Source organism: Rissa tridactyla, chromosome Z, assembly GCF_028500815.1.
Source record: "Rissa tridactyla isolate bRisTri1 chromosome Z, bRisTri1.patW.cur.20221130, whole genome shotgun sequence".
NCBI classification, from domain to species: domain Eukaryota; kingdom Metazoa; phylum Chordata; class Aves; order Charadriiformes; family Laridae; genus Rissa; species Rissa tridactyla.
The window spans coordinates 64,129,879-64,141,966 of record NC_071497.1 but is presented as its reverse complement, the minus strand read 5'-3'; the positions used below and the strand labels follow the sequence as shown (position 1 = coordinate 64,141,966).

Below are 12,088 nucleotides of genomic sequence, written 5' to 3'. Positions count from 1 at the left end.
TTTAATTTCATTTTCTTAGAACTTTTGAATTCTTACATATTTTTAAGTGTTGAGAGTAATGCATGTGTTTCATCTGACAGCGAGAGGTTAATTGTAAATATTTTTATTTTATTCAAAATCATTAATTCCGTACTTCAAAAGAGACTTATTTACTGTGTGATTATTGTGCTCCATTTGTATGGGTATTCTTTTAAAACTAGGAACCACCGATAGATATAAACCAGCAAATCAGCTTACGTTGTTTCATTTTAACTTCCTTGAAGTGGGCCACTTTGTGCTCCACCCTAAAATAAGGGTCTAAAACTATTTTAAACAATTCATTAGATTAAATTGAGAAATTCCAGTTTTATGCAAAAGTAGCTACTTAATCACATACTGAAATAGAACAATTACTAAGCGACTGGTGACATGAAATCAGACTTTTTTCTATTTCTGCCTTGCTAGATAGAGAAGTATATTTGAAGTCTGTTTTCTTGATTTGAAAACAGAGTGGGTAGTGATTACATAACACATGACAAAATTAGTTATATATCTGTGTAATATATTGCTACAAAACAACAGCTATAGAGTTACAACACTTTTCATTTGACTTCATTGTGCTCTATGTAGCCTGTACTTCACATAGGATCATAACCAGAAATCTGTAATCTTTTCTCAAGGCGGGGAGAGAAAGTATTTTATGACCAAAAAACCACCAACTTTCCTTCTCAGTACTTCTTATTTGTTCTTCAATTCTTCCTTGTATTAAGAGACTCTGTGCTGTGCTTTGCAAAATTACATTAAGCATAAAACTTGCACGGAGTAGTCACTAGCACTCCTCACCCTGCCCTCAGAGTTCTGATTTTTAGGTACAGTGTAATCAGCATAACATTTGGGAAATTTTGCAGGTTACTTAGCTAGAGTTTACCGTCAGCATCCCCAGAGCTCCATTTGTTAGCGTACTGTATGTTTTATATTAAAATATAGTCTAATAAATAAAATATTTTAATATATAGTATTAGAGTGGAAGCTAGATACTGAGAGGCCACCCATATGTTCTTGGTTTGCAAGAGACTGAAAAGTATTGTGGGAGAATCCTATATACTGACATTTTTGCAATTAGAGGTCAAAGACAACATGGTGTTTTATGTAATCTCGCCTTCTTTTATGCAGTTTTGTCCCATAATATACTGACAGAAAGGTCTGGAAAACAGAGCCTATAAACTTCCCGAGGAAGTTATTTTACTCTTCAGAACTGTCCAGTAGTTTCTCAAGTAGGATGCAGCACCTATTCTATAATGCATAAAATTGTAACCAACAGTTCTGGAAAAGTGCAAAAGCTCACATAATGCTGAATTTCAAGGGAACATGTAAGCAGCAAATCTTTCCTAACAGATCTCTTTCAATGCGGAGTATCAAAATGCTTCTCTTAAATCTTAACCTTTAGTGGGTTTTATGACACTAAACCTACTTAGGACTGTTCTAAATTCTACTGATTGTTCTTCAGTATTTAATAGATTTGGTTTTCTATTTCTGCTCTTTCACTCTTGTCTTGAAATGTCATTTGAAAAGCTCTTTGTAGGAGCAGCACCTCTCTGATGGAAAGTACTAGGTGTGTGAAATACGCTGATACACGTACAAAGCAGTATGGCAGTGTTTCAGTCTTCCTGTTTTTCTTATCTTGATTGATTTGTGTCCAAGCAGAATTCCATTAGGTTAGTCGTTTGCCTTAGATACAGTACATCATGAACACTAGCTGAATTAGACAATTTTGCTTGTTCATCATATGAATTCTTGAGAAGGTATTAGTTCAATCATGTGAACTTGTCTACGAAGACCTATGACGACCTCCTACGAAGGATGTAGGAGATATAATTTATATATTATGCAAGTAGTACCTACATAAATATTTTCAGTATACAGAAGACAATGTTCTTTCACTAGAGTGGCCGTTTGCAGGAGTCTGCACAAGACTCAATCTGAATAAAGAGGTAAAGAGTTTGGAGTATTAGCTGTGAGGGAGGGATTAAGTTATTCCATTAATTATGAATTGACTTTACAGCATAAGAATACAGAAAGCTGCTGCCACGTGTCAAGGTCAACACATTTTCCTGGTTTTATTCTATAAACGTAGGTGCTTCTCTCTACGTGCAGTGCTTGCCATACATAGGGCAAACTCAGCTCAGGTGTTCCTCAACATGTCACTCAGTTGTGACATGCTTTAAGTGGAGCAGTACCTTTGAAGAATTTAGAGATTATTTCAGAAATTAAGTAGAAAAAATGATGGCCTATGAAATATTATTATACAGCATAATACCTACTTGACACTGAAAGCGCATTGTACTGGTTCTGATTTATGCGTGCCTCCTGTGGTTTGCAGGTGGAACTCTCTTGAATCCTAAATACTTTTAAGTCTGTGTTACCTCAGAGAACATGACTGGTGTGCTTTGTTGTCACAGCTATGCTAAGCAGATATGTGTGATCCGGAGCTACCTCATAGAAAAGGGAAAACTTTTTTTTTTTCCCCCCCCACCTGTGCTGTTCAGGAAAAGCACAGACATTGGGAATTCATTGTCTAGGTATCAAAAAACAGCAGGAGTGGTAGTTGGTGTAAACTAAGTCAGCATACTTTCATGAAGAAATCTGAAATAGGAACTTATTTTGATGTATTTTTGTAAATTACTGTGTAAGAGAATTAATTCTTTTAAATTCCAGTTTGGTTGAGTGTGTGTCTGATTAAAGTAGTAGCTGTTTTAGCTTCTGCCTTTTGAAAAGTGTAAGCATATAAATCAGAGAATCGTCTAGGTTGGAAGGGACCTTTAAGATCATCGAGTCCAACCATTAACCTAACACTGACAAAACCACCACTAAACCATGGCCCTAAGCACCATGTCTACGTGTCTTTTAAATGCATCCAGGGATGGTGACTCAACCACTTCCCTGGTTGGCCTGTTCCAATGCTTGATAACCTTTTCTGTGAAGATTTTTTTCCTAATATCCAATCTAAACCTCCCCTGGCACAACTTGAGGCCATTTCCTCTTGTCCTACTGCTTGTTACTTGGGAGAAGAGATCGACTCCCACCTTGCTACAGCCTCCTTTCAGGTAGTTGTAGAGAGTGATAGGAGCCCCTCAGCCTCCTTTTCTTCTGACAAAACAACTCCAGTTCCCTCAGCCGTTCCTCATAAGACTTGTTCTCCAGTCCCCTCACCAGCTTCGTTGCCCTTCTCTGGACATGCTCCAGCACCTCACTGTCTTTCTTGTAGTGAGGGGCCCAAAACTGGACACAGTACTTGAGGTGGGGCCTCACCAGGGCTGAGTACAGGGGTACAATCACTTCCCTAGTCCTATTGACCACACTCTTCCTGATACAGGCCAGGATGCTGTTGGCCGCCTTGGCCATGTGGGCCTACTGCTGGCTCATATTCAGCAGGCTGTTGACCAACATCCGCAAGTCCTTTTCCTCTGGGCAGCTTTCCAGCCACTCTTCCCCAAGCCTGTAGCGCTGCATGGGGTTGTTGTGACCCAAGTGCAGGACCCAGCACTCAGCCTTGTTGAGTCTCATACCATTGGCCTCAGCCCATCCATCCAGCCTGTCCACATCCCTCTGTAGAGCCATCCTACTGTCAAGCAGATCAACACTCCCGCCCAACTTGGTGTTCATCTGCGAACCTACTGAGAGTGTACTCAGTTCCCTTGTCCAGATCGTTGATAGGGATATTAAAGAGAACCAGCCCCAATACCGAGCTGTGAGGAACACCACTTATGACTGGCTGCCAACTGCTTTTAACTCCATTTACCACAACTCTTTGGGCCCAGCCACCCAGCGAAGCATACGTCCTTCCAAGCCATGGGCAGCCGGTTTCTCCAGGAGAATGTTGTGGGAAATGGGGCTAAAGGCTTATAGTAAAGTCCAGGTAAACAGTATCCACAGTCTCCATTCATTAAGCAGGTCACCTTACCATAGAAGGATATCAGGTTTGTCAAGCAGGACCTTGACAAACCCGGGCCTTTCGTAAACCCATGCTGACTGGACCCGATCAGCTGGTTGTCCTGCATGTGCTGCGTGATGGCACTCAAGGTGATCTGCACCATAACCTTCCCTGGCACTGAGGTCAGAATGACAGGCCTGTAGTTCCCCGGACCTTCTTTGCAGCCCTTCTTATGGATGGATGTCACATTTGCTAACCTCCAGTCAACTGGGACCTCCCTGGTTAGCCAGGACAGCTGATGAATGATGGAAAGTGGCTTAGTGAGCACATCCACCAGCTCCCTCAGTACTCTTGGGTGGATCTCATCTGTACCCATAGACTTGTGTGTGTCTAAGTGCTGTAGCAGGTCAGTCACCATTTCCCCTTGGATAATGAGGGCTTCATTCAGACACACAATAATTCAGTTTAGCTATAAGAAGAAAAAGAGAGAAAGAGGCTTAATCCTATACGTTTCAAGAATGTCTGAAAAAAGGGAAATTCTTTCTGAATTTTTTGGTTTGGTATTGATATCCTAGCTTTGTAATGATACCATACAAAGGTATGGTATCTGTAATGATACCAGACTCACCAACAGGCCTTATAATATCTTAGGTATACCTACCTACATGTCAGATGTTTGGTTTGATAGATTTCCACTTTAATTTGTGTGTGTGTTTTATGCTTTGGGTCACTTACCATGGCATATAAATTCAATATGGATTTGAAATCAAAGAGCTAATTTATAAATTGCTATTTACCCGTAGTCATATGGAAACCACTCACTTCTGTAAATGTTTGCATGAGTCAATGATTCCAGTGAAACTATTAATGTAAGTAAAAGTTCATAGAAATAAGCCTGAGAACCACTGAAATGGGTTCATTTGACAATCATTATGTTGTATGAAGGACAAAGGAGAGGAAGGAATATTTTGGATAAAATGACAGAAAAAGTCTTTACCCTTGGGACTGAGTAACTTTTTCTTTTTTTTTATAAGGCTGTCTCAAGAGATTATTGCCTTCCTTTCCTGTCCCCTCAGCTACCTTTTCTTGACATTTTTTCCTGAATTAGAGTGTTACAGTTGCTTATGGAGTTCCTTGTAAAATAGATCCCTTATACTGCACGGGATACCAGTAAATCCCAGTAAATCAAGTGAAAAAAAAGTGATCTACAAAGCCAGGACCAGAAGTAATCTGTCAAAGACAAGAGACTTTTAAGCAAGTTTTAGTGCTTTAGAAAGTGCACATAACCTTCTGCCTACAGCACACTGCATAGAAGATACAGACATCAATCTTAGAGAGAAATGGGGAAGGCATTTTGCTGGGGCTAGAACCCTGAATGATGCAAGCTTTTGTTTTAATCCTTATATGGTTTATCAAGTCATTTGGTTATTAGGATTTTTTCTTGTCTTTTCAAGTAATATTATAGTACTAATGCTTTTAAAGTAAACTTAATTGATATTTTCTTTTGCTTTACATGCTACCTTTCCTCACTGCATGGGGGATCACTCATGTCACTCGGGCTAAATTTCTTTAAGGAAGGCAATAGTATTTGATTTAGCAAAGTGTAATGTTTCAAATTTTACCCATTCTTCTTTAAAACTTGACCATTTACTTTTTGACTGATGAGGTTCTCTTTTTAATTATCTGAGAAAATGAAAAGAATGGTCTTCTTTTCCTTTGGTAAAAATTAATTCCTAAGTTATCCATAAGTTTAAGAAGTTAGTGTGTTCCTTTTCATTTGCATTTTTATAATTTGTTCAAGAAATTCAGTATTTCAGACATGTATAACTGACATATAGGAAAGAAAGATTACTTCAGAATTGGTTTTAGAAATACTTTATTTTTCTTAATAAGACCGTTTACTTAGTGCTAAGGGTTGCGTGATTCATTTATTCTTTTCAAAATAATGTAGATTTTTTTGTATTCTTTAGCTTAATAACATTCATTGTAAAGAAAAAATAATCCCAGACATACTCTTTGTAGAGTTAATGATTGGCAGTAGCTTAAAAGCAGACTATACTATATTAAACACAAACCCAGATTGTTTGGGCACAAAACCCAGAATCCCAGCACTGAGATTTTTCTTGGCTAAGCATCAAAGCGTGTTAATAGGTATAGTGTTAGACTGGGACAAAGACGGGATTGTTACTGCGGTATATTTCATCTTGCTGATACTTGGCAAGAGTCAGTGTATTTTTAGGTGAAGTTTGTGTGTGCATTTGTCTAGTCACCTGGAAAAAAGGATGCGTAGATGACCCGTGAAAATGCAGTTAGCACGATGGAAGGTGAGAATGTGTAATCCTTATTATACAGTGAATTGTTAGCACTATATTGTGGGTAAGATATCATTTCAAAGGGCTGGAGTGTTCTCAGTTGTTTGGCTGCACATGTGGGGTTTTTTTTTTTATAACGTAACGATGGATTTAACAGTGGTATAGCCATGTACTTTTTAATTGCTAAATGTTCATGCTCCATTTCCTTTCTTTGTTTCAACAAAGTTGAGTAGCATGGGAAGAGACATTTTGAGGTTTTTGTTTCTGTTATAGAATACATTTTTTGTAAATATGAGCAATACTTTTTAAAGTGGTACTGCAGTGAAGGATGACTACAGTATGTTCAAACATTTTATTTATTCATCACATCTGCTGTTTTTCTCAACAGTCAATTCATGGTATAATTCAATATTTTTTTGGTTTTACATGCCTTACTACAGAGCCAAATAGGTAATAGGTATTTTTTGTATAGTGTAGAACAAGTCATGTTGGTTGTCAGATTCTGGTTGTGGAATCTTTATGATTAATAATATTTCATGAATAAAAGGAAGTGAAATTCAATTCTTGCCTAAAAAGTTGTTAAGTTTTTGATAGTTAGTAGCTAATAGTAGTAGTTGTTAGTTTGGTAATAACAAAAAAAAGTAAACTACAAATTTTGTGAGCTGAGCAGATTCGATTGGGAAATCTTTCAGACAGTAAAGATAACTGTTACTAAATTGATTACAACTTTTTTTTTATCTCAAAGATTGCAGCTACTATGCTGTCATAGGTAAAAAGCCATGTTTCATATGATTCTGCAACCTGTTTTATAACATTTAACATGCTGGTAATTTTTTGAGTACAGGTCTTCACCAAGTTGTCTGCAAGTCTGCCTATCATCTTTGCTGTCAGTTGGGATAATAGATTTTCAATCGTGTTTTTTTTGGGAAGGGGCCATTTTCAAGGTTTTTCACAGATACATTTATATTAATTATAGATTGTTAGCTGCATTGCCACCTGGTCCTGGTGGATATTGTGTGAATATTGCAGATGTGATTTCAGGAATGCTATTTCAGATTAAATGATTCTTCATAAATTGTTTTTTCAATGTTTCTAGCAATCAAATTCAGAATTTTGTTGAAGGCATTTATTCTTCTAGCTTAATAGACAACTTGATGTCTATATTTAAAAGCAAAAAAACAGTGGTTATTTTCTAGAACTGAAGACCAGAGTATGCTACATTGACCGTCGCTTTTCTGAGCAGATGCTTTGTAAAATATGCAATTTTTACTCTTAGAAATCTATTCTCCATGGTAAATATTTCCAGAAGAAAAAAGAAAAAAAGGAACAAACCTGAGCATTGCGCTGTTATTTTGGTCTTAATCTTTAACACTGTCAGGTATTCCTGAATGTATCATTGTGGACCATGTTAGTAGGTTAGCATATCTGGACTAAGTTCTGCAGTGAACTTTACAAATCCAGTCTTGCAGAAGTCTTTCAGTTGTTCATTCTCATTTCTTGCATGATAATAGTACTGTTTCCTTACAGTTGTGAACTCCCAGAATGAGAAGGCTATAGTTGTGTTTTAAGTAGAAATTACATAGCAGGTTCTATGGAAGTTGAAGTATGTATGTATTCTGTTTCTCCCATAAATGGCCTAATTTGTGTTGTAAATGGTATTAGTTGCAATTCCAGGCTGTGTTTTGTGGGTATTTTAATCCTGGTTGATGGATTTTCACAAACATCTTGTTAAATACTTATGTGCTGCTTCTGCAAAATGTCTCATAGAGAAATTCAAGTTACAAAATTTTAGGTTTTTTTGGTTTTGTTTTTTTTTCTTTTGCATTGTTTTTTTTTGTAAAGGGTGAATGTCATTATATGATATGGTGTTTTGCTTTCCATATGAACAATTTAAACCTTTATATAGGTAACTAAAAATAGTAATACTATTAATAATATCCTTCAGATTCAATCATTTTACCATTATTTGTTGACTTCATAGTTTCAGATTTATTTTGGATATAAATGACAACTCTCTGGTTGCATAATGTTCCAGTTAAGATTACATATACTTAATCATAACTGACCCAGTTAAGATTACACATACTTCACTTAAGCAGTCAAGCATTTGACTTGCAAAGCATGTGTAACTTAATATTTTTTTTATTAGTTGATCAACTGTGTTTTTAACATAGACATGCAGCTAGTTATGATATGTATTGGTTTCTACCTCTTTGTGATGATCCGTTGAATTTTATATTGAATCACACTAGTGTAAGTAGTATTAGATCTCAATATATGACACTGTACATGGAGGTTATGGTCATAGAGACAGCAAAAATTAATACCTCCTTTTGAAAATGTGCTTTTATTGTACTGAATGGCAGCCTTACTGAGAGTGTTGATAGGATAGTAAGTATGACTAATTTTCTGTTATAGTCTTGTAAAGAGGTAGTTTTACGTTTATGAATTACATGCTCATAAACACACTTAAGTGCCCTGTTGTGCTTGTGAGTGTAATCTATATTTGTCATAGATAATTATGCAAAATCTTTTCATAATAAATTATCAACAATTTTAAGAGTTTTTTGTGTGTGTGAATGTATCTTTACTGCTACAATTTAGTTTGGAATTTGGAATTTGTTTTCTTTTTCCCTTCATTTTCTTTCTGTGAGATTACTTGCTTGGAATGAGTGATAAATTGGATAATTTCTTGCAGCTCAAATTTTTGTCTCTTTGAGGACATAGGAGTTTATTTGAGAACAAGGGAGTAAAACATGGCACTTCCAGCTAGGTCCTCCAGCTTTTTGCTGCAAGTGTCATGATTTCTGTAATTAATAGTCTTACTGGTTCACTGAGTCTGAATTCAAGTAAAACTGACTCAACATGGTAATAAGTATTACAATAAATTTTAAGAATTATGTTTTGAGGAATGAACTTTTGAGGTTCGTTGCTGGGCAGACTTTTTGTTGGTCTCGAGTCCAGAATACGTACAGGCTGAAATACTCTCTTTTTGAACAGAATCCTTTGCACATAATTAAGGGAAAGCTATGTAAATTGTAAATGAATTGGTTTGGGGAAAAACCACTGTGTTGTTTTGTTCAGCAATTGTAACTTTAATGTATTTCAATGCATGTGTTCCATGAGAAGTGTTACAGACTGATTTCTCTTCTTAGGATTACTTAACTTTAAAGTAAGTTTAAGCATGGAGAACATAAGAGAGCTTCCTAATAATTTTAAGTGTGAAAATCTATTTTAGATGTTGTATCAGAAATATGTTTCATGAAAATTATCGTCACAAGCACTTGCATTGATTATTTCTGCAAAAATATCTAAGATGTATTAATGAAGGTTCTGAGTAGAATTTGTGTCAGCAGGAATAAAGAAAACCCAACTTGAGTCCTTATAAGGGTATATCTGCTTCTAATGAGAAGAAGCTGTTTATCTAGTGAAAATGGAAAACATCCAAAAAGCCTAGACTTTGAGAGGATAAGGCAGAAAAGACTGCTATGATAATTTAATCCAGTGTTTTACCTAAAAGAGCACACAAGACTCTCTTAAATTATTTTATGTCACTCTTATCATTTGGTGGAAAAAAATCCCATTTTAATGTAGAGATTTATGCTGAAAGATACCCCGCTAAAATTTTCTTCAGTAAGTGCCTTTCTTGTTAAGTAAATAAAAATGCCACTTCTTTTTGGTCTGCCTCTTGGCTCATCTTCGAGGTCTTAGACCCTTTTTCACTAGTCTGCTGGCCTTCTGTTAGCACATTTGTCTTCATTTGCAAGTTGTGACCAAATCACCCTTAAACTTTGTTTGATAAATTAGGTAGATTGAGCATTAACCTTCCTTTTGTCACATTTTACTGTTTCCCCAGTCTTTGTCATGTCTAGACTTGGTCAGAAATTATGCTCTTTTCTTCCTTCACAGAAGGTAGTTTGACAGTCTCTTTTCTTTATGTCCACAAGTAGTAGAAATAATTTTTTCATGGTTCTAAGTTGATAGTTCTGTTATTTTTGCTCAAGAACAGTTTATCAGGCTTAGAATTACTTGAGTTATATTTTCTCTTTATAAATAGTGATATAACATTACAGTTTCTGCCCTTCTTTTTCCTCCTACTCCTCTAGAATTTCCCTCCTATGTTATTCACAGCCTTGTTCCCCATGGCTCGTAGATCTCTTTAAGCATCTTTTAAACAGCACTGGATGCAAATTGCATGGCCCTGTTGCTCTTTTTATACTGCTTGGTTTTTAGTAGCTGTTCTTTCTATTTCGGGGTAACTCAAGAAAACCTAAAAATATATTATCTTCAAATGTCATATTGGGCTTTCTCAGAGAACAGAAAGAGCTATAGAATTTTTTTTTTTTTTTTCCTACATTGCTAGTACTTTTCCATTTCTTTAGGCTTTAATCCCTAACATAAAAAGAAAATTTAGAAATGTGGAAATGTGGGCTTTTTTCTATATGTGCTCAAAGATGCATGTCTGTATAACTTTAGCTATGTCTGTTGTCATAAATAAATGGACAATGGTTATTTAATGATCACTTTTCTATTTAAAAGTATTTTTACCTTCTTAAAGTAACATCTGAGGCCAAGTTAAGAAAAACAAAAATTTCCTGTTTGGTACCATTTTTCATTCAGGCATTTGGCAGCAAATTACAAATAAGCAGCTTTACCCTTTTCTCTGTACAGCTGCTTATTCTTTGTATTTCCCTGGATCTTGAATATAAAATAAAAGATGCTGGTAAAATCCAAGTATTGAGGCCAAATATTGTGTGTTTAGGGAGGCATCTTTTTAAATTAAATTGTTATTAGAAAGTAGTGTTTCTTTTCTACTCTGTTAAAAGTGAGAAGGCAGTCTGAGTTTTAGTGGATTTTGTACAGTGCTACAGAAACGTGGCTTAACTGTCTGCAAAGAGAATTCAGTTTTAAAAGCTGCATAAACCATGTTAGTGCAATGTGGGATCAAAGTTAGTAAGTCCTGCCCAGTCTGTCAAGTAACACGTGGAGACAGCTTGTGTATTCTTGCACATGTTCTTAGAGCAATGGAGTTGACCGTTTTGGACCATGTGGTGCATGGGGTCAGCATGGCTTATTGAGTCAGTTTCTGCAACATGTAGGCTGCACCCAACCCGACTTCTAGAAAATTACTGGATATTTCTGCATAGTGCTCATAACCCTCCAGAATGCGGAGGCTTTATTGGAACATACTGAGCCAGGGTGGTATTTCTGTATTTACCTGGGGAGTTTACCTGGTATCTTTGCACCAAGTTTGTGTGCTTGGAACACAAGGGAGGGATTACAAACCTGGCCTGGGAAAGAACCAGTTATTGTTAGAGTTTGTTTCTGGTTTTATGTCTCATTAAAGCAGTCTTTGCCCTTTTCAGACATCATCTCTCTCTGGAGATCACTGCTACAGGTGAGACTTCTCAGCCTACTGTCTTCACACATGTAGGTCTGGCTAGGTGCTTTGTGGTCTGCTGTGGGATTCATATGTTTCTTCAGGTCAACAGCGGATGTTGCTGGGTTGGACTAGTAAGTCATGCCATGTCCCCAGCTCACTCAGGGTTGAGTGTCTATATAGTCTTCTGTTGTATCTGTGTGATAGATAAGGGTGGATTTTGTGGCGTGTCACTTCCTAAGCCTGGGCACAACGAGTACATACCTGTAGCTTGCTGCTACTGTGGCATTGGGGGGTATCCCAAAACACCATCTGTCCCTCTTTACTGAACTGATTGTACCACTCTGCGTTACAACTGAGTTGTTCCAAGTTGTCATCCATTGACTGCTCTGATGTCTTATAATAATAAGTAGTTTATGGGACTACATACTCACGTACATATGTACCTATGTGTATTCAGTTAGATGTGTGATGACAATGTATTTG

At 36.7% G+C, this 12,088-nt stretch overlaps 1 protein-coding gene across 4 annotated transcripts in view; it reads left to right on the top strand.

The window, feature by feature from the left end:
* CWC27 (CWC27 spliceosome associated cyclophilin) overlaps positions 1–12,088 on the top strand; it is a 120,197-nt gene that overhangs the window by 28,501 nt on the left and 79,608 nt on the right. Inside the window, exon 11 of one of the 4 annotated variants that reach the window (XM_054186598.1) lies at positions 7,067–8,024. The exons of the other annotated variants lie outside the window; for them this stretch is intronic. Within the exon in view, the coding sequence (XP_054042573.1) occupies positions 7,067–7,286 (220 nt within the window). The 3' untranslated portion in view covers positions 7,287–8,024. Of the gene's footprint in view, positions 1–7,066; positions 8,025–12,088 lie in introns of those variants that run through there. 4 annotated transcript variants of the gene reach the window in all.